Source organism: Ixodes scapularis, unplaced genomic scaffold, assembly GCF_016920785.2.
Source record: "Ixodes scapularis isolate PalLabHiFi unplaced genomic scaffold, ASM1692078v2 PGA_scaffold4__175_contigs__length_147842914, whole genome shotgun sequence".
Lineage (NCBI taxonomy): Eukaryota > Metazoa > Arthropoda > Arachnida > Ixodida > Ixodidae > Ixodes > Ixodes scapularis.
Window position 1 is genome coordinate 97,267,732 of NW_024609879.1, and position 25,657 is coordinate 97,293,388.

Here is a 25,657-nt window from a genome sequence, read left to right on the forward strand (position 1 = left end):
CCATCGGTGTCGCCACCGGCGGCCATTGCTTGACACCAGGCAATAGAGCTTTCCAAAAAGAGCGCTCTGGCCGCCGCCATTTTGCGAATCGAGCGACCCCTATCAGCCAGAAATTTCTAGCACCCGCCTGAGCTGTGGAAGCACGGTCAGCGTGACTCCCCACCTGCATTGTGCATTCGGAGTTCGCCGGCTTTTCTTGGAAGTTTTTACTTTATTTGCCTGTTTCGGATACTTACCCTTTGTGTGTTATCTTCCACTGTGAGAACCAGTGAATAGTCCAGGGACTCGGCCTTCGCAGGAAACGAACGAAGAGAGCGAACGTCAAGCTGCTCGTGACGCAGGCAGTTCGACGTTCTTGGAGGATTATTTATGTTGAGATAATCTCCAAAAAGCCTTCCCGACTATGTTCCGGGTCTTCGCGAAAAATAGCCGATAGGGTCGGGTCCGGGTTGTGGCGACGGAATAGAGACGTTCGTACAGTTGCTTTGAGCTGTGCGAAAGAGCAGCTCTCTTCTAGATGTTCCCCAAAACCCACCGGATTCCGTCCGATTGTCGTGAAGTGACTATCGGCGATTGTCGACACTGTATATTCGACATGCTGTGTTATTTGAGACCTTTCTCAAGTCCTGTTTGGATAACGCGGCACCGTGGGGTACGTACAATATATGTTGTTCGATTGATGATACTCGTTGAATTTCATGCTGTGGGCGGGGAATATTCATGTAGTTCGGATATCCTGTTGGTCAAATCTTTTCGACGGCTAAGACCTTTGTAAATTGACACAGCTGAGTGTACGGTGCCATAAAAAGATCAACATAAAAGGAAACAAATTTTTCAGTTGCATTTGTTCTGTTGCGCACGGACTCACCGAAACAGCTTTCATTTCTTTGTTTTTGTTCCCAAAAAATAGTACAATGCATTCTTAAAAACCCCGAGATATTCTATTCGCCACAGAACACGAAATAAAAAATAGAACGCGGCGATTTAGCCTCCACCAGCGTCCGGAAGTGCGCCTACGCAGGCTGCCACAGCCCCCTGACTAGAAAACCCACAGCTCAGCGCAGTCGGGCAACACTGACGTACCCTCTCGAAACCAGGGACGCCCGCTGTAAATCGCTTCGTTCGAGACTGCCGCTGGAAAGGTCTATACACGCAAGTCTATGGGAGAAACGCACAAAAGTATGAATATTGAAGCATGTATGCTGCGCTTGGAGGCGAGTATTTTATAGTGTGCTACGATCCTTATGTCGGGTGTTTGGAGACCGAATCGATATTTGTCAAGCGTTCGTACGACGATTAAAAAAATCAAACGTACCGGAGCACGTACGGCTGAGCTGGCAAGCTTGCTCTCGTTGTGGAGTAAACAAAGGAACTTGCCGTCGATGAGACCGTCCTTGGGGAAGCCCAGAAGTTGATGAATGACGAAGAAGTTCCATCTCGACAGCAGCTTTCCGAGAGTGAGGGAATTCCGCGTAGCAAAGCCTTCGAGCTTGTCGTCTGCTAAACCCAACTCAACAAAACCGCCACCGACTCCGCGGTAACTATAGGTTACTCTCGCCTCATTGTGCTGCACTACAGCGGAGTAACTCTCGACCACAAAATATTTACTTCTAAGAACGTGCGAGGGCTGTCAGTTTTAATGCTTGTGCGCACGCTGTTCGACGGGCTTATCGAAAAGCATCCAAAACGTTTCAGTGCCGACAACAGCTTAAAAACGTGAGAAAGGTAATTTTTTTCCGTTCTTCCCGTAGAGTCCCATGCATTGGCTGGTGTTAATTAATGGCCGCCGGTGGCGACACTCGACCCCAGCTGCCAAGGCCGCGGTCCGCGATCCAGCCTACTACAATAGAGATCAGTGGGGCGTGCACGGGCCACGGGGTGGCCAGTTGGGTTAACATTTTGGTAATGGGGCGCCACAGAAACGCTGCAAAATGGCCTCAATGGGTGGGCCGGGTAAATTAACACACACTACACACTACTGCATGCAATTCACGTAGTGAGTGTCGACGAAGCATTAAGTGTCGACAAAAGGTGTATCCATGATAGGTTGCCCATGAAATGTGTTTCTACGAAATGCCAGGAGAATGGTATTCTACCGGGAGTTGTCATACAATTTCGGACAGCCAATGGGAAGCGACAGTCAGTAGAATTTCAGGAAAATTATTCTGCGGCTGCTGAGAGAATTGGCACTGCCCAAAAACAAACAGAGTTCAATGGGTTCACCACTGTCATGACTGCTGCTGCAGAGGTAGATCGGAGCGAGGTGATCCGGCTTGGCATAGTGAGAGGATTAAATGTGTTTTATGGCATTTTTAAGATCTAGGTAGAGAGTAAACCGCTTAGGCAGACAGTATATTTAATCAATCGGCTGGTCCACATCAAGGCTGCTCAGTGGTTAGTGTGGGTAGACGAGAGTTGTGTAGTGAACACTTGAGCCATATCATGGGGCAGTGTTACCAGACAGTTGCGAAATGGGAGATTCAGCTTGTGAGAGGTGGACTGCTGTTAACTGATGACAGCTCAAAACATCTTGGGGTGACCTTTCTAGCTTATGTGCGAGCAGTGTGGATGGCAGGTTTGAGGGTCCTCTGAAGTCACTTTGCCTTTCAGAGCAGAACGGGGCTATGCAGGTTCCAGCAATTGTGCTCTACAGCGTGAAGACTGAAAAATTAATGCTAAATAGGATAGGCCGTTGGCCCTTTCATGGGATGCTGCTCATACTGTAGGGAAAACAATTTTATGTCGTTGTCGTTCTTTGACACTAGGTAATCGTGCATTTAAGTACAGTAACTATAGACATTTGCAGGCAGCCATGCTTTGAGAGCTAGTCTGAACGCCGTGGATGGAAAAAGCCTTGTTTGGGTGCCAATCTGGAAACCGTGGGTATGTGTCGCCAATGCTTGACTACCAAACGCAGTGATGTGATTACTGCGCCAAACTGTGCCAAGGGGCTAACCCTGCTACATCCTACTACATTTTGCCAAAATATGGGTAATCTGTGCCAAGCTTGCGCCAAAGGACCAATTTTGGTCGCCTTTGAAAACCGAAACTAAACTGAGTACCGTAATTAAACACACACAAGCTAGGTGGTGCAAGCAGCCGTCCGACACAAAGTACCATGCATCAATCGTTCATCCGGTCTTGCATGTCTTTCCCCGCCGTCTCTCGTCTCGCGTCTTTCTAAAAAAAAATTCAATGATAGACGTGGGCGTGTGCGGATGCTCCGACGCTAGCGTGCTGGGTACTAGCCATGCCGTCATGCTGTGAAACGAAACCATGTTTTTGCACGGCGGGGGTTACTTTATGGGCTGAAGCACTCGCTCCTAAAAGCAACGGCCGTGGCCAAACTATATTTGGTCCCTACCTTCCAGTCACCGTGGTCGCACGACGTCGGGTGTTGCCGTCCCTACTTCACTGCGCAGTTATGGCACTTTCTAAACTGAAACGTAAGGACTGCCGCATGTTCATCAATAATCCTGTTCTCATTTAATACGCTACTACAAACATTTCTTCAGCTCAAAGACTGCTGTGTCAAAGTATTGGTTACCTAGGTTTCACTCGGTAGGCTTTCTTTCGAGACGTACCCCGGTACGTGAAAAATCAGCTGCGAAAGATGTTGGTGAAGAGAAGTGAGCTAAAGCAAAGAAGGCAATGTCCGTGTGCTGAACCCGCACAGCGTGCTTATTTGTCTCGAGTTCAGTCGTTGCACAAAGCGCTCCATGAACTTTTTGACCCTGGCTGGCGATGTCGTGCATCGATGCACTCAGGATCTTTTTTAGATGCGGAGCATCTCTTGCTCGGGCTATGTCCCGCGGCGTCGTAGTCCGCACTCACACTACGCATGCGCAACTCTCCTCGCTGCGCGTGCGTTCTCTCTCTCTCCAACAGCTGCGCGAAGTGCACGCAGCTACCAGCTGCGTCCCTCTCCAACAGCTGCGCATGCGTTCTCTCTCTCTTCAACAGCTGCGCGAAGTGCACGCAGCTACCAGCTGCGTGCACTTCGTGTGCGTTCGCTTCTACTCACACCACGCGCGCAGGCGCAACTCTCCTCCTCTAGTTTCTTTTCCTTCAAGTTTGAATATAAGCAGTGGTAGCGCGCTGCGCACGTTCAAGGGGAGGAAGTGGCCAAGTGGGCTAACGCGTCTCACCTCGGAGCGTGGAGCGAAAGCTTGCGCTGGGAACCTCCTGGGTTCGAGTCCCCGCCACTCCCGCCCGTTTCGATCTGGATGAGTTTCGTACCGGCACGCGTTCGTGTGATGACTACTGCATGATGCACGTTAAGAATCCCAGGTTAGCGGTTGCACTGCACTGGCTAAATTTCTCATCTACAGCTAAGATACCGATTACCCGTTGAGGCGCATCTCCATCAAGGCTGTACAAACATAAAGAGCAAACCAATTTCTGCGCGCATTCAGTTCACCGCTGCTGACTCCACTTCACTTCATTCTTCCGATGAAGTGTGATGGAACAATGCTCCGCATCACCCCATGGTTCCCCTCGGGAAGATGGTGTAATTTTTTTTTAAGCATTAGCTTACCTGACTGAAGAGTATATCAAATGCAGAGTATGAATTCACTACTTATGAGCTCTGTCTTACTTTCGTTTTTCATGGTTTGAACATGCAACCTGGCGCCCCATGCTACACGATGGGACCAAGCGGTACAGGGGGTCCGTCATTGCTGATGTCGGAGATTGGTTAGTGGCGCGGCGCTGACCAATCACAGACGGCGGTGAAGTCCCAGACTCCCTGTCCTGCTTTGTCCCGCCAGGTAGCATAGGGCCCCTGTACACTTATACCATACCACAGGATGGTACAACAATCACATCCCTTAAAGGAAAGCTGAAGCACTTAAAAAATATCTCAGGAGTGGACTTCTAAAGCTTTTTGCCCCGTGAATTCAGTTATCACACTTGTATGGGCAGAAGTAAACGTAAACTGCATTTACTTTGAAAAACATGTGCAGTGATTGCTGCCGGACATGCGTCAATCATCTCTGCTGCCTGTTATCTGTCCAGGGTGTCGTGACGTCATTGACGGCATCCTTGAGGCAGCTTAGCGGCGAGCAATGGTCATCATCTGACCACGCTGATGACATCACTTTTGGTAGTCTTTCTTTCCGCTCTCGCGCTTTCCTACCTTCGACACGCCTCCACGAGTGGGTCTACTGTAAAATTCCGAGAGATGGCCTACCCCCGAAAGAGAGCCCACCCCAATTTTCGGCTTGGTTTGCTATATTTTTTAAACAGCAAAAGATAGCCCACTTCTAGTAATAGTAGTGCCGGGATCAGTGATGGCCTCGGTGTAAATGCGGCTAGTTAGCTATGGTGGGACATACGCGAACGTTGCTGACTGGGAAGTACAGATATCTTTGCTTCGTTGCCGGAAGGGACACGACCTTACAATAGCAATTCTTTAAACTTTTCTTGATTGTGCATTAAAAGTTAGCCCACTCCATATTTTCACCCGATTTGCTCTTGATGTTAGGTGGGGTATCTCTCGGGATTTTATGGTATGGCGAAATTTTAATTGGCTATTACGACGCTTCTGCTAGCAAGATTAAAATAAAACTTTAAAAAGCATAATTTTTAAGGTGTCTAGATCACAACTTTTGCTCGGAGCCGTATATGGGGAGAGTTTGGCCAGTCTATGGACCTCGCCGCCGCAACGCTCTCTTGAGTGAGCCGCCAGCCCGCGGCGCGGAGCGAGAGGCGTGAGCGCATGCGCGTGAACTCCCGGCTGCTCCCAGCTGAGCGGGGAGGGCTGCCATTTTAATGCGAAAGCATTAACTGTCTCATGGAGCAAGCTGACGTCATCGGTTTGAAGTGCGAAAACGGCACCTAGCTTCCCCGATCCTTCGGTTCCATTGGCTGGCACGCGTGGACGGGGCTCCCATTGGCCGCTGTGCTCGTCAGTTTCGACAACCGCTCACCCCATGGCGCTGCGTGTCCATCGGCGCGCCATTGCTCCCCTGGGCACGGACGTCCAAGGTCATTGTGCCCACGGGCCACACGCGCTGACTGGCAACGAAAAGTGTGCAGCAGACGAAAAAGGGGGTGGACGAGCGGCCTGCATGCTTTCGCATTCGCAACTCATAAGAAATGCTTAGTTGTACCTAGATCTTTTTCGTTCATTCGCCCGGTGGAATGCATAGGATTGACATCTAAATTTCGGTTATTGCTTTTTATATCGCAGGCTATGGCAAGAAAATGATATGCCGTTATCCCTCGGTGGGTTAACAAGCTAACGAATTAAGTTTTCTCGACGTGTGACTGCAAACTTTTATTCAGGCGAAAAAGAAGTCGACCCGTAGCAGACAACGCACTGCTTTAGGAGTGCTCTGTACGGAAAGCGTGTTGCGTCAAAATGGCGGTCGCTTTCTCTTTTCTCTCTCCTTCCTCTCTTGCTCCTTCGGTGCTCTCCTCCGTCTCCTCCACTTTTCTCCTCTCCAGCGCCTTCGTCGCCACGCCTACTGACCAGACTCTCCCGATATACGGCTCTGCTTTTACTGTCTGTTCGAATTTAAGTACCTCTTCAGCTTCCCTTTAAAAGAGCCATGAAACAGTTTTTCTACTTTCACTAAATAATACTTAGAATCACTCTCTAACTTTGATAACTGAATAAACTTGCCTTAGTTTTTCTTTCTAGGCAGTGGCAGTCGCCAAACAAATTCAAGAACTATGAGCATTGTTCATCCCCTCAACTTGGAGCCAGAACAAGGGGAGCCTGGTGCCTATCCTATGCTGCCAACATTAATCATAGCCACGCGCTGGGGTTGGCAAAGTAGAAAACACGTGCTGAGCTCCAGGCAGAGTGTGGCTCTTCTCATCACCACAGTGGTTGGGCACGAGCCACTACCCGAGTGTCCGCCGAGGCATTGATTGTTACGAGCCGCGTTCGAATGCTGACGCTCTTCTCGTGTCTGATCTATGAGTTGCGCTCGACTATTGTCGGGCGGGTGGTTTCGATCTTTCAATTACGTCGTCAAGCTTTGCGAAGGCAAGACTGAAAATAATAGTACTCTTTTACCCTCGCAATATTACCGTGACCATGAAGCTTCTGAATCAGTGGCGGTCTGTGCGAGTAATACTTGGGACAGATGGTACTAGCATGCCTCTGCAAAGTCATGAACCCGATATCCTTTCACGACCCCTTTAAGGGGTTGATGAAAATAAAATGTATATTTCGGATCTTAATTTTCTTATATTCATTAAACCACAAAGACGTTGGCTTCTAGGTATTGTGACGAAATATTGCATCTGCATTTTATAAACCGTGTTCAAAAATCACAATTTTTTTATTGTGTAAACTGACCATGTGACACCCTATGGCAGCATGAGCAACAAAATGTCATGGTGGCTTTGTAAAAAAGGTTGAAAAGACATTAAACTTCATTTAATCTTCAAATAATAAATTGGGAGTGATAAAAGTATTGAGTTATTTATTGGCATTCTTGTGTTAGCTGTACGTTACTGCATTACGTGATTGCAACACGTGATTGCGCATTGCAACACAACAACAAACACATCCGGGTCTTCCATCGTTCGGTAACCATGGCAACATTGCTGCTCATCCCACTGCGACAGTTGTGGAAGCTGATTGTGGATTAGAATTGTAATAAAAAAATTAAGCGAAGTAATAAAAAATTATAAGCCCAAGAGGATTTGAACCCAGATCTTCGCAAGGTTCGTAGCAATGATAGAGGTGGGCCTGTGACCTCTCGACAATTTGCTCATTGGTTTTGGGCCATTTATTTTCACGGCTGTAGTCCTAGATTTGAGTTTCCCACGACCGGCTTTATGGTCGTAATTTTTCCATCAATTTTTCTTTACCACAACCTTCTGCAGCTTTAAATTGACGTGGCGCACCTCAAATATGCAAAGGAGAGTCATTTTGCTTATATTTCCAACCTTCGGGTCCCTTTTCTGCGAGCAGATCAGAAATTTTCCAGTTGAAAGGAGAAAGTATTCGCGGCTCGTCATTTGACAATTATTTCGGGATGCGGCTCGACCGATCGAAGTTGCAAGCCATTCCCTCAGACTCTTCTCTGTAGCACGACGAACGGTAGCACAAACAACACGTTGGGCCGACGTACGACTCGAAACCTCAAAGCCGACCGCGGTGTGATAGGTGACACTAGAGCTCAATGAGGTCGGTCATCTTACAAGTATTTGAGGATAATCTTGGATGATGGATGTCATCTGTTGACTCGCACGCGTGATGTTATTATGGCGCCGCTGTTGGAGCGATATCTGACGCTTTGGCTTTGCCCATCGAGTCCAGTCTGCATCGCCGTCTTGCACAGACGTTGAAAATTTTATTTTGGTTACCTTGGTAGAACTGAGAAGAAAGTTTCCAGGGAAACAGAAATTGTCTTTTTTTTGCTAGTAAATGAATCCGGACGATGAAACAAATGAATGTGTGTTGTATAATAAAGAACCAGGTTTCTAAATAGACATATAACTCAGAATTTCGCCCAACAATCATTCCTCACAGATAGTTCATAAATTTTAATGCGAAAGCATTAACTGGTCCCATGGAGCGAATCGGCATTATGAGCTTTTGAAGCCACGCCCAACGGCACCTAAACTCCCCTTTCCCAGTGGAGTGAAGCCTGTTGTCTGTAGCAGTGATCTGGTGAATAGTCTCCCATTGGCTGGCGTGCGTCAAAGTTTCAAGAATCGAGGCTCCCATTGGCTCTTGCACGGCATAGTTCCAAGGAATGCCCCCAGAAAAGCCCCCTCCATAGCGGCACAGCGGCCCGGCCGGTGGTAAGAGGGAGTGGTTGGCTAACAAACCAGCAGAGCCTGCACGGGCAGTTTCTGGAATGGTTGCACGGCCGATAGTGGTGCAAAACTATCGATAGTATCGATAGTCGCCAGAAATCTGACTATCGATAGTGAAAAAAACTATCGATAGTACTATCGATAGTCGACTATCGAAAAACTATCGATAGTCGACCATCGAAAAACTATCGATAGTCGACTATGCAAATACTATCGATAGTCGAATATCGGAAAACTATTGTTAATCAACTATCAGAAAACTATCGATAGTCGACTATCGAAAAACTATCGATAGTACAGTCAAAACCCGATTTAACGAAACCCGATTTAACGAAGTTCCCGATTTACCGAAGATATCTCGATTCCCCAACAGACGCCCATAGAGTTCAATGCTTTTACTAACTCGAAATAACGAAGTCAATTTCGTGATCCGTCCCGATTTAACAAACTTTTTTTCGGGAAATGAGGGTAAAAAGGTCTTATTTTAAGTCCGTGTTCTAGAGAACTCCCAAAACTTTATCGATTACAAGCCAACGGCAACGTCGCGGAGCACGGGGGTCCCGCTCTTTCCAAGCTGCGCGCGTAATACGAAAGTTAAAAGTCTGAGTTGAATTCGCCAGATGGCACCAGCAGTAAAAAAGAAAAGCATCGTGTCGCATGCCATAGATGGCGCTGTTGCAATTCGGTGATCTCGTATGCTTCAACTTGTTTTGTGCAATCAGGTATCAGGTCGCTATCGTTCTTCTGCGGATATTTCCCGTGCTTTCGTCCCTCTTTTACGTCAGTTCCTCATTGAGCGCAAGTTACTTTTGCAGGCTCAAGTTGTTAGGCCTGTAGTCAGCCTAGCCTTGCTGTCTTGTGGACGCGGACGTGGTGGGTGCGAGCAAGCGCGCCGCTAGGCCTAGTGACTGGCGTGTTCGACAGGTTGGACATGGAGCCCCAGAAGAAAAGAAAAAGGCTTACTCTGGACGAGAAAGCGGCCATAATTCGTGCTGTAACAAGTGGACAGAAGAAATGTGACGTGGCTGCAGCACATGGCATTCCAGCCAGTACCCTTTCTACAATATTGAAGGGGAAAGACGACATCCTCCGCGCCACTTCGTCTGGGAACCTCGCGCACAAAAAAGCACTGAAGACTACCCCCCATGGCAAGGTGGAAGAGGCCCTTTTCGCATGGTTTACGGATGTGCGGGCAAAGAACATTCCCGTCAGTGGTGACCTGCTGCAACAAAAAGCTCGCTCTTTCGCATGCCTGCTGGGTGATGACGAGTTTAAAGCAAGTCCTGGCTGGCTGTCGCGCTTCAAAGAACGGTACAGCATCGTCGGGAAGGTGCTCAGCGGTGAAGCGAGCTGTGTGAACATGGCTGTAGTCGGCGACTGGCTGTCAGAAAATGTGCTCGACATTCTTGGAAAATACACTCCCAGCGACGTCTACAATGCCGACAAGAGCGGCCTCTTTTACCAGATGCTACCTAAAAAGACTCTCGCGCTGAAGGGCCAGACGTGCCATGGCGGTAAGCACAGCAAACAGAGGCTCACTCTCTTGCTGTGCGTTAACATGGACGGCAGTGACAAACGAGACCCCCTTGTTATCGGCAAGAGCGCAAGGCCGCGATGCTTTAAGGGCACGAAAAGGCTTCCTGTGAAGTTCGTTGCAAACTCAAAAGCTTGGATGTCGCGTGCCATTTTCACCACATGGCTCGAAGAATTTGACAGCGACATGCGCCGCCAGAAAAGGAACGTCTGCCTGTTGCTGGATAACTGCACCGCCCACTACGTGCCAGCGGTTGAGCTCACCAACGTGGAGCTCCGGTACTTCCCCCCAAATGCTACGTTTGTGGTCCAGCCTCTAGACCAAGGGATTTTTAATAGCGTTAAGTGCGCATACCAGCGTCGAGTCGTTGAAAGGGTTCTTCTGAACCTGGACCTGAAGCGCGATACGAAGATCGACGTCTTCATGGCGGTTGAGATGGTGGCGGCGGCTTGGAGGGCAACGAGGCAGTCGGTAATTGTCAACTGCTTCAGGAATTCTGGCTTCGGTACGCCAGGCCGCGAAACTGCCGAAGCTGCACCGGACTGCGCGGGCGCCGTGCACCAGCACGAAGATGCCTGGGAGCGCCTTCGCTTAGCGGATGAAGTGCCGACAGGGGGGAATTGTAGTAGACCGTTCCCGCAGCCCGCTAAGCACCCGGATAGCGCTCCGTAATCCGCCACAAGACCTTGAACTATGCAGAGAAGGCTGGCGGCGCGCATGTGCAGCTGCGGCGTTTTCTTCGGGGATAACGTAGCGGAGGAGAAAAACGGTCTACTACAATTCCCTAGGGATGAGTTTCTCCGACTACGTAAACGCTGACGCAAACGCCGTCACGACTGAAGTTCTGGATGACGGGGACATCTTGAGGCTTGTTGAAAGCGTGGAGGGAGTGGCGGCTGACGATGTTGACAACGACAGTGAGGTTACCGAAGCTCCCGTGCCGACACCAGGTTAAGTGATGGATGCAATTGACCTGCTGCGGCAGTTTGCTGGAGCACACGAGGGAACCGAAGATGCGCTGGATGCACTTCAGGCCTACGAGAAGTCAGTCCGGCCGCTGCTCACAAAGCGCACGCAAGCAAAGATAACCGACTTCTTTGCTGGAAAATAAACGTGTAGTCCCCTGTGGCCCTCTTCGTTGAGGTAACAATTCTCGTTTTCTTTCTTTACGTGCTAGCGATCTCGGTCGTTTCGGTAGGCCGCAATTTTACATTTTCAGCGCATTTACGCTGCGCAAATATGATGCCACCGTAGTTTTCTGGATGCCGCTACGCTACATAATCGATTGTGCCGAATTAAATGTTCGAAAAATGCCTCACCCGATTTAGCGAAGTTCCCGATTTAACGAAATAATTCGCGGCTCCCCTCGACTTCGTTAAATCGAGTTTTAACTGTACTATCGATAGTCGACTGTCAAAAAACTATCATTAATCAACTACCCTCGCCCTACCTTCTTGAGTTTTAACGGACTATAGCGGTGCAAAACTATCGATAGCACTATCGATAGTCGTCAGAAATCTGACTATCGATAATAAAAACTATCGATAGTCAACTATCTAACAACTATCGATATTCGACTACCGGAAAACTATCGTTAATCGTCCATCGGAAAACTATCGATAGTCGACTATCGCAAACCTATTGATGGTACTGTCGACGATTTACTATCGATAGTTTTGTGACACTAGTAGTTAGCGTCGCTCCCTCTTTTCTTTTTATCGCTTTATTTTTTCAAAGGGACACCAGCTAGCCCAAGCACTTGTCATCCCAACTTTGGTTCAGCTTTCAGTGATGACGAAGACGGGAGTTTGGGCGAAGAGAGGAGACAGAAAGGCGAGGCGGTGGAGGGGCCGGGGAGGAGAAAGCGGACGGAATGCTGGAGAAGAGATGGGGAAACCTCCTTCTCTCTTTAACGTTCCGTCTGCTTCCCCCTGCCCGGCCCATCTTACCCTACCTTCTTGAGTTGTAACGGACTATAGTGGTGCAAGACTATCGATAGCGCTATCGATAGTATTGTTAGTCGCCAGTATAGTAAAAAACTATCGATAGTTTTTCGATAGTTTTTACTATACTGCGACTATCGATAGTCGACTATCGAAAAACTATAGATAGTACTATCGATAGTCGACTGTCGATAGTTCTGAAACACTATCGATAGTTTTGGAAAAACTATCGATAGTATCGATAGTCAATTTATCGATAGTTTTGCATCACTAACGGCCGAGCTCAGTGCGGCGCGGCCACTTCACGAAAGTATGCATTCGGTTGTTGGCCGTAATCTCGGCATTAGCGAAACGTGGCCTTCCATGCCAGTACGCCGCAGACGACCTAAAGGAGCGGAAGAATGGCTTCCATGCTTTTGCATTCACTACCTTTAAGAAATGCTTAGGTGTCTCCGAAATTTTTTTTTTTTTCTCGCAAGTCTCGAAAAATTTTGACTGTAGTGAAGTGCAATTCTAGTGTCTCGTCATTGATGGCGCCACTGTTTTGTCTCATCGTAAAAGGTCGCAAGAACTCATTCTTAGGCAACACAAGTGTGTAAACGGGTCTTTATTCTCCGCAACCTGCTTCTTCATCCTGCCGCAGCCTCCGGCCAGACATGGAGTTGCTGAAGAGGTTTGGTGATCCCGACCAACTAGTGACCGAAGAGGACCTGATCGTGCTGAGGTTAGACACCCCGTGGCCAGCCTCCCGCCCTTTTCCCGAGAGGCTCGTGCTGGATGCCAGCCGCCAACTCATTGGCGCGAATCAGGAGACCCTCATCAGCCACCGGGAGTTCCTGGGTAGGCCGTACCTACCGTACGCGCTCTTCTGTGGCTGTGCCGCCTTCGATTCGTCCCCCTCGTTTGAGAAGGCGGCCGTGGCAGTGCTGAAGAACACCCACACACTGGTCATCGTGCACAACAGGAACATGGTCAGCGACCTTGTCTCCAAGTTCAGCGGCCTGAGCGTTCTCGCACTCCCGCACAACCTCAAGGTCGGTATTGCCAATTTATTGGTTTTCCTACTGAACTTACCGAATTAAGGTGGCGGTGCGGGCAAGGTGGTTCATTCTTAGAAATTAGTGAAACAGTGCGCAATAAACGAGGAAAGAGAAGGGAGTAGACAGGGCCAGGGTTGGGCAGAAATACTCTAAAATGTATTTGGAAATGCTAATACTGTGATACATGGCAAAAACAGCTGAAATACATCTGTGCAAAAGTTTTGTGATGCATATCAGAAATATTGTAAACAACTTATTTTTTTGCGGGCTCAATATTTTGCGAGTTATGTCAAAGCTGAAGTTTCGGAATAATTTGCGGGTTCTAATTTTCACGACGTGGTGGGGTCTCAATATAGATCCCAATGTGTTTACATTTTACCGGAATTGTTTGAGGGATCTATTTTTTTGCAAATTGTAGGCGATTCGCGAAATTTGCGAAAATTAAGTCCTTTACAGTACATTTGATAAAGAGAAAAGTATTTTGAAATACAAATACAGCAAAATTATTTTGCTAGGACAGATATAGATTCTTAAAAACTATTTAAAATGCCAACTCTCGTGTTACTGGTAACAAGTTACTATTTATAAAACAGCAATGAAGTGCCTTTCTGCTGGGTGTGTTCAGATGAGGACGGTCAGGGTGGTGTCACCCGTAATTTTCATTTTCAATGAAATTTTTTTGTAGGGTGTAGAAATCTGTCTGCACAACTGTAAAAACCTTACTTTTGGAAGAAGCTTGTTTGTACTTGTGGGAAAAAATTGCACCTAAGGTGAGGTTGAAAACAGGACTTTCCCAATTGTGCATTGGTGCAACTTTGAATGCACCTGGAATAAAGAATACAATTGTCTGCATTATAAATTTTTTCTATTCCAAACGTGCACAAACTTTACTACTAGAATTAATCAAATATATTTTAAATACTTTAATGTAGATAGTTTACTCTCCATATAGTTTGAATAATTTCTCTAGAATCGCTAGGGACGGACAACTTTAAGAAAAGACCTCTCCTGGTAAGTACCCGTCTTCCCTCCGCCGCCCCTAGATCCCTTCGCAGTCACCCGGTAGAACACCCTTCAATGCCCTCAGGTGTCTTACCTGCAGGCATGTCGCTCCTCCCCTTAACTTTGAATGCAAAATTCCAAATAATCATATATTAAAAAAAAACTCAATTTATATTGAGGATATTATTCTGCTTCAGAATGGCGCCAGGATTTCCACTCTAGATGAGAAGTTTTACCAGTAGAGTACGACTGCTACCCTAGGGTCTTCGATGTGCATCATGCAGTAGTGATTGCACGAGCGCGTGCCAGTACGATTCTCATCCAGATCGAAACAAGCATGGGCGTGGATCAAACCCAAATTCCCTCGTTTCAGCAGCACGAGCTTCCGTGGGTGTCCGTCAGTACCGTGGCTTGTGGCATCTGAGGCTCGCCATCAAAATTGATTTTAACCTCTCCACACACATTTCTCGTAACGGGCACTACAAACTTAACGCACAAGTCTGCGTTATAAAGTCTGGCTTCCTCCGTTTCCACACTTGCAAAAAAAGAAAACCACTCAATCTCTAATCTTTGCACTAAATTCCCGACTGCTTGAACAATACTAATTTTTGATCACTGGCAGAAGAAAGCCAAGAGGGTGCTTGGAATCCAGTCGTTTCACATGTAGAAATGTAAAAAATCAAGTCAAGAAGATTCCTTGTATGTGGCACGGAGTGCAGACTCTGATTGGAAACTGCTCTGAACGTATTTCACTATATCGGTTGCGGCATTCAGTGGCAACACTCACTGTTTCTCATCAAGAGCACAGTTATTCAATACAAGTGCAGGTTTTTTCTGTATGTGTCCTTCCATTCTTATAAGAGGACATCGTGACTGCCCCCCTCCAACCCACACTCTCTTACCCCTGCGCGAAACCCCAGATTATTTTTCGATGGTGGAGAAGCCTTCGCAAGAGATCCTGCAGGACTTTTTATGGCAGTAAATCCCCGCAGGGGGCACCTGTGAAAGCAGGTGTTTGGAGAGTGGCGTCTCCACGGACCTCGAGCCCCGCAGGGGGCGCCTGCACCTTAGGTGCTAGGTGCTTGGTGAGTAGCGTCACCACGGACCCCAGCCACGTGGGCCACCATACCCGCACGCAGGGGGCACCTACTTTGGTAGGTGCTTGGTGAGTGGCGTCGCTACGAACCCCGAGCCATGTGGGTTCGCCCACCCACGTCTGGCTGTGCGTGGCGTACCCGTGTCCTGGGAAAAGGGGACCCTGGTGGTTGAGCTGAGCCCGGGGTATGTTTGGACCCTTCAGGGCCCCCCGGGCGAGGCAATACACCGCTTCGGCCCCTGCTTCTCGTAGACGGGTGTCCTGGCTTGGCCCGACCAGGATGATTCAGTCAGTCGCCTCTTCTACCCTCTTCTTCCTTCTTTCACTTTTCCTCCCACCTCTTTTTCTTTTCTACACTCTCTTCCTTCCTTTTTCACCTTCTTAGGCGGCAAGGGCCAACCTTGAGTGGAAACAGGTCCTGTCCCTGCAACCACACTAGGGTATAGTGCCCGGGCAGCACTGGTAGAGTAATTGTGCCAGCCAAGCCTTTCTTGCAATGGCACATTACCTACCCCCTTGTTGGGCTCCGTGGTGGGCGGTGCACCCGGGCACTGAACTTTCCTCCCATCTCATATGGGTCTGCGCAACAAAAACCTTCTTGATCGGCCTCTGAAAAACGGTCGCACCGAAGCTCCAGTCACTCCCGAAACATCCATTGTACCTGAAAAATTTCCAAAATTTCTTGTCTTGCATTCTGAAGAAGAAAAACCGCTTTCTAGACTGTCCCCTTTCCTGGTCGCCAAGGTACTGGAAGGAATCGTTGAAAGGATTACTCTGCAAAAAGATGGCGTCCGGTGACCTTCTTGTTGAGATCAACACCAAAAAGCAAAGTGATTCCCTTCTTTCTCTCAATGCTGTGTCTGACTATAAAGTAAATGTCACTCCACACCGCAAACTTAATACAGTTCAAGGAGTTATTTCAGAGGACGACCTAATGGACTCGTCTGAAAAGGAACTTGTTGAAGGCCTTTCAGACCAAGGAGTAGTAGCTGCTCGACGCATCTCCCTTTGTCGTGAGGGTGTGGAACGAAAAACAAGACATGTTATACTGACCTTTGACGCCACCACGCTTCCAGAGACCATAAAAGCAGGCTACCTCCAGTGCCGTGTTCGCCCCTATGTGCCGAACCCCCAGCGGTGCTTTAATTGCCAAAGGTTCGGCCATGGGTCACGGAGCTGCCGGGGAAGTGACACTTGTGCGAAATGCTCCAGTAAAGAACATGTTGCCGACACTTGCGAAAATGAACTGAGATGTGTGAACTGTGATGGTCATCATCCAGCATACTCGCGCTCTTGTCCGAAGTGGAAAGAAGAAAAAGAGATATTGACTCTGAAGACAACAGAAAACATCTCGTACCATGAGGCAAAAAAACGTTTTTCCTTCCTATCAAAAGGAGGATATGCCGAGGTCGTGCACAGGGGACCCGCACGACCCGTGATGGCGTCGGCGGGAAGACAGACTCCTCCAGAAGGAGTGTGTCTCCCGTCAGCGTCCCCTCTAAAACCCACGGGAGCGGTGCCAGCTGCACTGTGCCCCGACCACACGGTGGACGCTGTTCCTTCAACGTCCACCCTGAAGCGGGGGATGGCACCCCTTGCCGCCCCTGCCTCCCTGCCTCCCAAAGGCCGGGGACAACCCCGTGTCTTGACCCAGCAGAGAGCCAGTGAGCCGTTAAGGCTGCCGACCCCAGCGGGTCTCCCCCCGGCTCCCCCTGAGGAGCCTATACACTCCGTGCGACGCGACTGGCGCGCCGCCGCGCGGCCGGTTCCGAAGGTAGGCAGTGAGCATCCCAGAAAAAACGAAACCGAAACCACGCCGGCGTACGTTGGTACGCGTTGAACTCGGAGTGGTGCTGTTGCGCTGGGTTCACAGCATGAAGTGTTGCCTGTGCTGCGTCATTAAGTGCTTCAATAGTTATGCGTCGTATCTCGTGCGGACAAAGTTTCACAGTTTTTCACCTCGCCGATGTTTTGTGGGACAGCGACAACGATGGAGCCGTGCCGCACGACGCGAGAAATTTGGTGTCCCGATGATGTCTGCCACTGTGTCGGCACGCCTGACATATTCTACACTGCCGCTTTGCGCTCTGCGTTTGTTTTCGTACCAGTAACGCCCACGTGTGTCAGCGCCGATGGGACGAACTGAAATGCCATCCCACACTCGCGGGTATGCCGCGCCAATTTCGTTGGAGGAATGCCCTCCAAAGAAGTTTCGTCCCCATCGTACCTGTCGATGATATTTCCGGACAAATACGGCACGCAATCTGTACTTCACGAAGAAAGATTTGAACGGTAAAGAAAGTGACAAATATAAATCTAAAGAAAACTACCATGAAACTCAAAATCACTGGAGAATAGGCGTTTGAGTATGGAAGTTTATGTGGTGTGCTTTCTTTCTTGATCAGCCTCCTTTTGGATGTGGAAACACTGACACCCCGAGTTCTGTAGAGAACAATTTTTTTTTTCTCGGCTTTAGAGCCACCTATCGCAAAGTGGTTCGAACTGGAAGTACCGTCCACTGGTCCCTTCCCACCTGTAAAGTGTGCACCTCCCACCATGAGTGGTATTTTCTGACAGCCTTTGACGGTCAAAGCCAGTTCCCATTTAGTTACGCCGCCCAAACTAAATTTCCACCTGGTTTCGCTATGCCAACTATTTTTGTTATAATAAGTGTTCTGCCAAGTGACTGTCATGTCAAAGTACCTGTGGGCCGAAAATCAGCACCTCGCACAACAGGTCATTACACAACAGCTGACCGCAAAAGCCCTTGGCGGCCAAACCGTGTGTTGGCCGACAACTTCGTTTTCTCGGCTTTGGAACCACCTTTCGTAAAGTTGTTTCAATTGGAAGTACAGTCCACTAGTCCCTTCCTACCTCTAAAGTCTCCACCTCCACCGACCAGTGGTATTCCCTTGACAGCCTTTTCATGGTCAAAACCGGTTCCCATTGAGTTACGCCGCCCAAACCAAATTTTCACCTGGTGCCACCTTTTTTTTTTGTATAATAAGTGCTGTGTCATGTTACTGTCAAGTCCAAGCACCTGTGTGCCCAAATCTGCACTTTGCACAGCCCGCTATAACACAACATTATTAGAAACAACTTTCACACCTGCTGTCTTAATGAAACTTGGCACACTTCGTGCAGAAACTTAGTGGACATCTCACTCGCCTCCAGTATCATCGTTCCAGCAGTCCTACGTTTACAGCGACGAACGAAATAAATTTCCCACTCAAAGCAATTATGGTGGCGGCCGTCTTGCTTTTCGTAAAATTGCTCCAACTCCTTTTTTGGCCGCAACTAGAGAAATTCCCCCAAATAACGACTAAAACTCAATATATAAGAAGAGGAGAACAGCTAAATGCCCTTCTTAGGTCTGCCCCAGCATTCATGCAACGTCACCCTCAACGTATCGGCTCAAAAAGCAAAAGTTTCGTCCGTGCGCGCTTCCGCCGCCACAGCTTGGCATGCGAAAAGGCGCCGCAGGCTGCTGAACGCGCCTCACGGTCGAACGCCAGCTCCTCCGCTAGCGGCGCTGCGCGCGTTTTTCAAAGCGCCCCCTATAGTTCCCGCACGGAGTGTATAGACGAGGGTGGACCCAAGCCCGGCGAGGAAAGTCTCCTTGCGGGATCAGACACCTCCCTTTCTGCCACCAGTGACTCCACTGGCCAGCAGAAAGAGGCTGTAAAGAAGAAAAACGCACCGCGCAAGAAGATAGATTTTAGCCCATAGTCATCTCATTTAACTTTTTACCGGTTTTTATATTCACTTTTGCACTGGCTAAGCATATAGGTATTATGCAGTGGAACTGTCGCGGCCTTCTACGTAACATAGATGACATCAATTCATTTTTTGATGAGCTCCGCCCTGTTGCTATTTGCCGACAGGAGACTTACCTGACTGACTCGCACACGCAGGTTTTGCGTCATCATCAAGTTTTTAGGAAGGACCGCCGTTCCTCAAACCCTTCAGGTGGTGTAGCAATAGTGGTTCAGAGTGGAGTGGCATGTGCCAAAGTTTCTTTACAAACTTCACTTGAGGCAGTTGCAGTTCGCATCCTTCTTGACCGCCTCATCACTCTAGTGTCACTCTACTTACCACCTAATGTTCCGCTGCATCTTCATGAACTCCAAGCACTCATCAACCAATTCCCCAAACCTTTTTTAATCCTTGGTGATTTTAACGCTCACCATCCTTTGTGGGGGAGCTCTCGTCAAGACTCTCGGGGTGGAGTTGTTGAACGACTTTTATTATCAACTGGAATCTGCTTGCTGAATAAGAAAGAACCTACATTTTTTAGTGCTGCCCACAACACTTTTACATCAATCGACCTATCACTATCATCATTATCTCTACTTCCATGCTTATCATGGAACGTTTTAGACAACCCTTTTGGCAGCGACCATCTACCCATAATTTTAGAAAGCGTTTTACCAGTTTCATTGATACCAACTCGACTTCCACGATGGAAGTTGGAAAAGGCCGACTGGTCTATTTTTGGTCTAGAAGCTACACTCAATCCCTCCTCGTTTCTTCATATGACTCCTGAGGACGCGACGCTTTATGTTACAGAATGCATTATAAATGCTGCTTCTGCTTCAATTCCACAGACCTCAGGAAGTCTTCCCCGGAGGTGCAAGCCCTGGTGGAATGAGGAATGTATTTCCACTCGGAAAAGCCAGAACAAGGCGTGGGGAACTTTCGGCGGTATCCAACTTTCCGTAACTTGATCGAGTTTAGGAAAAAAAGAGCACAAGCTCGGTGGACGCAAAAACGGGCCAAGTGGGCTTCATGGACAAAGTATGTTTCATCCTTAAATAGTTTTGTCACGGCTAAAGAAGTATGGGATCGTCTCAAAAAAGTTTGCGGGCAGTACCTTGCTTTCGGGATTCCACTTTTTCCTTCAATCTCAGCATCTCTAACAGGGCTAGCAGACTTCCTCGCAGAACATTTTCAGTGCGTTTGTAGTTCTTCCAATTACAGTACGGAGCTTGTAAAGTTCCGGTCTACCGCTGAAAAACAGAAAATCACTATGTCAGGCTTTAACTCTGTTGCATACAACAAACCATTCACATTGTGTGAACTCGAAGTTGCTCTCAGCTTAAAAAAGCAGTCTGCACCTGGGCCAGACAGAGTTCACTACGAGATGCTCAAACACCTGTCTCATGAATCCTTGTCCCACCTGTTGTCCTTTTTCAATTACCTTTGGGAAGCTGCTGCTTTTCCGCATTCTTGGAGATGTGCCCACGTTATACCTTTGCTGAAGCCTGGAAAAGATCCCTCTCTGGCTACAAGCTGCCGCCCCATAGCACTTACAAGCTGCTTGGGGAAAGCTTATGAAAGGCTTATAAATCACCGCCTTATGTTTTTTTTGGAAGAGAAAAACTTTTTCGATACTAACAAGTGTGGCTTTCGGGCTGGACGGTCGACCATGGACCATCTGGTCCGACTTGAGACCGTCATACGTGAGGCCTTTGTTCACCGGCAACATTGTGTATCCGTGTTTTTTGATTTAGAGAAGGCATACGACACTACATGGAGGTATGGTATCCTTCGAGATCTGTACAACTGTAGGGAGCGTGGCCGCATGCTCCGTTGCTTACAGAACTTTTTAAGTGAACGTACATTTCAAGTTCGATTAGGCTCGACTTTATCCAGTGTATACTTACAAGAAAATGGTGTCCCCCAAGGTGGAGTCTTAAGTGCCACCTTATTGGCAGTTAAGATAAACAGCCTGGCTCAAGTTATACCGTCATCCGTTTCTTACTCTCTTTGCGTGGACGACGTGCAAATATCTTTTTCGTCTTGCAATCTCTCTAGTTGTGAACGGCAATTGCAGCTCACAATAAATAGGATGAGCAAGTGGGCAAATGAAAATGGTTTTAAATTTTCCCCAGAGAAAACTGTGTGTGTGCCCTTCTCCCTGCGACGAGGTCTATCTTTGGATTCAATCTTACAATTGTATAACACAGAAATATTGGTGAAGCACGAACATAAATTTTTAGGCATGATCTTTGATAAAAAGCTTACATTTAAGTCTCATTTAAAGGAAATAAAGCAGAAGTGCTTGCAATCCTCTAACATCCTTAAGGTGCTGTCACATGTATCTTGGGGGTCTGACAGGCGATGCCTCCTACGGTTGTACAATGCTTTAGTTCGGTCACACCTGGATTATGGAGTGATTGTTTATGGTTCGGCACGACCTTCCACACTAAGGATGTTGGATCCGGTTCATCACCTTGGGCTCTGACTAGCCACTGGGGCATTTCGCACATCACCCGTATTAAGCTTGTATGTGGACATGTATCAAATGTCTCTTGAAAAACGGCGACAGTACTTGAGCCTGTGTTATTATTACAAAGTCCTCTCGGATCCCAAAAATCCTGCTTATAGTATTTTAGACACCCCTCAGTTCTGTAAATTGTTTGAAAAGAAGCCAACTATTGTGCGCCCCTTAGGTTTTCGAGTTCAAAGTATCTGTAGCTCTCTCAACCTTCCTGTCCCTTCCACAAGTGGTGTTAACTTGCTAAAATCTATAGAGAGACTTGCCCCTTGGAACGAGCTACCGGTAGGTTGTGACTGGTCTTTCACCAAATACAGTAAGAAGACTGTTGCTCCACAGTTTCTTCAGAAAGAGTTTTTATCTTTGCAAGAAAGGATATCTAGAGGTTGCAACGAGTACTAGACCGATGGGTCGAAATTTTCAAGTTCTGTTGGTTGTGCAGTTTATTCCAGTAACTTGAGAGAACAGTCTTTTTAGTTTTTGTTTGATGTTCTTGATTTCTCAAAATAATATACATTGGCTCGGGATTGTATTGCGATACAAGAAATATCCGAAAAATGTGTTCCAATGCTGAAATACAGACACTACAGCATAGACCACTTACAACGTAACTGCTTATAGTGCAGGACCGGGTATAATGCGGTTTTTTTAAACCACCGGCTCGCCTCCCATAGAACTTCATGTAATTACATACCGCTTAAAATGCAGGCGTGCGAAGGGAATTACCGGTTATAGTGCGGTTTCTGGCACAGCCCGCCGATCGCGCCGACGACCAGAGCAGCGAGCACGCTTCCCTGTGCGACACTAGATAGCGGCGCTGACGGCGCGAGCAAGCGTGGCAAGCGGCACTCGCGGGGCAAGGAGGTTGCTCGAAGGAAGGGGGAGGAGCGAAGAGAGAGGCTTGAGTTGCCATAGCGACGGAGGGACGCACGCACGTGTCGTTTACGTGCGCGTGTCCCTCTGCTGCGTTCGAAACAACCGCAACAACAGACCAATCGCAGGTCGAGGAGAAGTGTTCGCGCGCGATGCATGCCGGTCGCGGGCCAACTGCTTCTATCCGCAAACATGGCGTCGCGTCGGTTGTAATCGTCGTCGCAGACGGCGTTCATCTCATCGTTCCGCGTAAAAGCGCTATCCTTGACTGTGAATTTTCTTTGTGTGTCGCTATGATAACCCAGCACGTACTAGAAGGGAAGATCCACCTACTCGTGCAGCGATGTCGTGGCGGCACTCTTAAGACGGCAGAAACGCCCGTGTCGTCGTGTTTGTTTACTTTGACTACAGTGGTGATTTCTAATCATTTGTGTCCTCGAACATCGCCCGGATTTCTTATTTGGCGCATTTCATGCGTGTGCTCAAGTTCAAGGTATTACTGGCGCGTACCGTATGAAGGATGCGAATTTTCACGCGTTTTCATCGCCTGAGAAAAGTGATTAGGGTTAGCAATCCTGAACGCTCACAACGTCCGCCCGCAACCCGCGACGCCGTTAAAAGGCTGCGCCAGGCAAAAGTCACTCATTTCTTTCAAAATGTGTGACACACTCGAGAGAGAACTGTACTAGTCTGGTGAAATAAAGACTTTCCTCAAACTAAGCTTTATTTTTTATCTAACATAATATAAATTATTTTACAAAGGTAGGTTGTCTCATGGCATGTATTTTGGCCTGAAAAATTGATGTTTTTGGTTATAACGCGGTACCGCTTATAGTGCGGATTTTAGCGACTCCCGTGACATACGTTATATGCGGTCTACATTGTAATTGAAAATTTGTATTGTGATGCAGAAGTATAAGTACAAAATGTATTTCTAAAATACTGTTGCGACACTTTTGTATCGCGATACTGCTGAACCCTGGACAGGACGAGCGCTGAACTTCAACGTTTATTGAAACTAGTTGCACCGAAAGAACCAACCGCACCATAAACGTGTTGGCACGTGCTCAGAAAGGCAAACTCTTTTTTATGTAATCAGCCTGACGATTGGCTTACGTCCTCTCCCTCCGTTCTTACCTTATATACTTCCAGAACTTCTCTGGCGATATGATCAGCCCCCTCCCTAGAATCGTGACGTTGTCAAATATTGACCGCACGTGCCACAGTGCAAAGGGAGGTGGCCGCCTGAGGTTCACCCGAGCGACGAAGCACGTTCAGGCTCTTCGTCCTTTACACACCAGCCAATTCGGCCGACATATATTCTTCCACGGAGTGTACGTCGAGTTCGGCGCTCATCTCGTCTACTCCTTTCTCTGTCCTCGTTTATTGCGCTCTGTTTCACCAATTTGTAATAAATTTTGCGGTTCTTTTAGTTGTCTTCTGGGAGAAATTTTCGTTTTGCAGGCGACAGTTTTTGATTTTTGGGTTGGCAACACTGCTCAAGGTGGAGGGCGAGCGGGGTGCTGACCTTGACACGTCTAGTGACAAGCTGTGTCAACTCAAGGAACTGCTTGGGACAACCCCCGGCCTCGGCATTGACAACCTCTTCCTACTAGACGACGTGGCGATGCAGATCCAGGAAATGTGTCCAAAGGTAATGGTGTGGGGATGCCTGGGGTACCGATGCAGAAACTGAGGTGTTAGCCTATTGCGTACTACATTTTTCTTAACACGGCATGTTTCGAAGGGTCGTGATCCCCGAGAAAAGTTGACGAAACACTATAGAAGCCGTTACAAAATGTGCAACACACACTTTAGAGGACAGTCTCTACAGAAGAGGGATAAATTGAGAAGAAAGAATGCAAATTCTAAACATGTCCTAATGTGAATTGAACCCACAATCCCATAATTGTGAGTTCGGCATTCTACCGCTCCACTAATGAGTGGAAAGATGCAAAGCTAGCTGGCTTTGTCTCTACCATTCTGGTATCTACTAACCGTTCGAACACGAATGCTGGAGGCCAGACATCGTATGCCGGGCGCCAGAGTTTGGCGTTACGGCGATTGGTGTTTGTGTTGGGCGTGCTCGGCATTGGGCATTTGCATTCCAACGGTTTCTGGGAGAAAACAAGAAATCCAGGACGTGCCCATCATTGCCTAAAAATGGACAAAGTTTGCAAGGAAACAACCTAATATATAACCCAAGAAAAATAAAAATAAAAAGTGCAATTTTCGCTACAGGCACCGAAGAATGCCTCGGAAACCCTTTCTGTGTGTACCTACTTTATCCGTAGGATAGAGATAAACCGAGCATTTGTATTTCATAATATGCACCACAAGACTTTATTTAAACTTGCCAATTTGCATGAAAACTGAAGGAAGCATTCACTTGGCCTCCAGATGTTGTTTGTTGCTCTAACTATTAATTTATGGCCATCTGATGCATCCATTCGGTAGTTTTTCCCTGTGTGGTACTGTTGGAAACGTTTGAAAAGGTGGGGAGCGAATAAAACAATAATTTGGAGGCTGAGTGAATGTTTCCTTCATAATTTGTACAAATTTCCAATTTAAAGAAAGTTCCCGAGTCATCACAGAGGTGGTATTACTTGTCGGAAATCGTAGTACACTTATTACTTTTCAATTAAAGCTCCCATAGTTCTTCATCAGCTAAAGCAGACCTCTGTGTTGAGGCCATGTCCCCTTTCCTTGGTTAAAAACTACTATTAGAACATTCGAGCAAGCCTAGTGGCTATCCTTCCTGAAATTGAGTGAACTAGTATCTTAAGGTTACCTTTTGCAAACTGTCAGCTCTTTCAGTTGCGTTTTCAGTGATTAGTTTTTTAAATGTTGTTCTAAAGTGCCTATCCCTGATAATTTGGACACCACCTGAAGAAGAACAAGGTCACCAAGTGCTACCTTACTTTACTGTTCTTCTCATGCTGCTTGATTCAATGCACATATGCCACGGTATAATTCTGGAAAATGTTTTCCCAGCCCCACATTTGGGTCTTCTCATAATGTACAATATTTAGGGACTTGCAATGACTTCGAGAGAGACGATTCTCGCCATTACCTTCTCCGGCACCTGTTTGTGAGGAACGAGGG

General features: G+C 47.7%; 1 protein-coding gene and 1 pseudogene across 1 annotated transcript in view; both read left to right on the forward strand.

The window, feature by feature from the left end:
* LOC8030652 overlaps window positions 1–25,657 on the forward strand; it is a 30,929-nt gene that overhangs the window by 482 nt on the left and 4,790 nt on the right. The window contains exons 2-3 of the mRNA XM_002402238.4: window positions 12,905–13,295; window positions 24,057–24,206. Coding sequence (XP_002402282.3) covers window positions 12,918–13,295; window positions 24,057–24,206 — 528 coding nt within the window. The 5' untranslated portion in view covers window positions 12,905–12,917. The remainder of the gene's footprint in view (window positions 1–12,904; window positions 13,296–24,056; window positions 24,207–25,657) is intronic.
* On the forward strand, window positions 10,328–11,498 carry LOC120839896 (annotated as a pseudogene).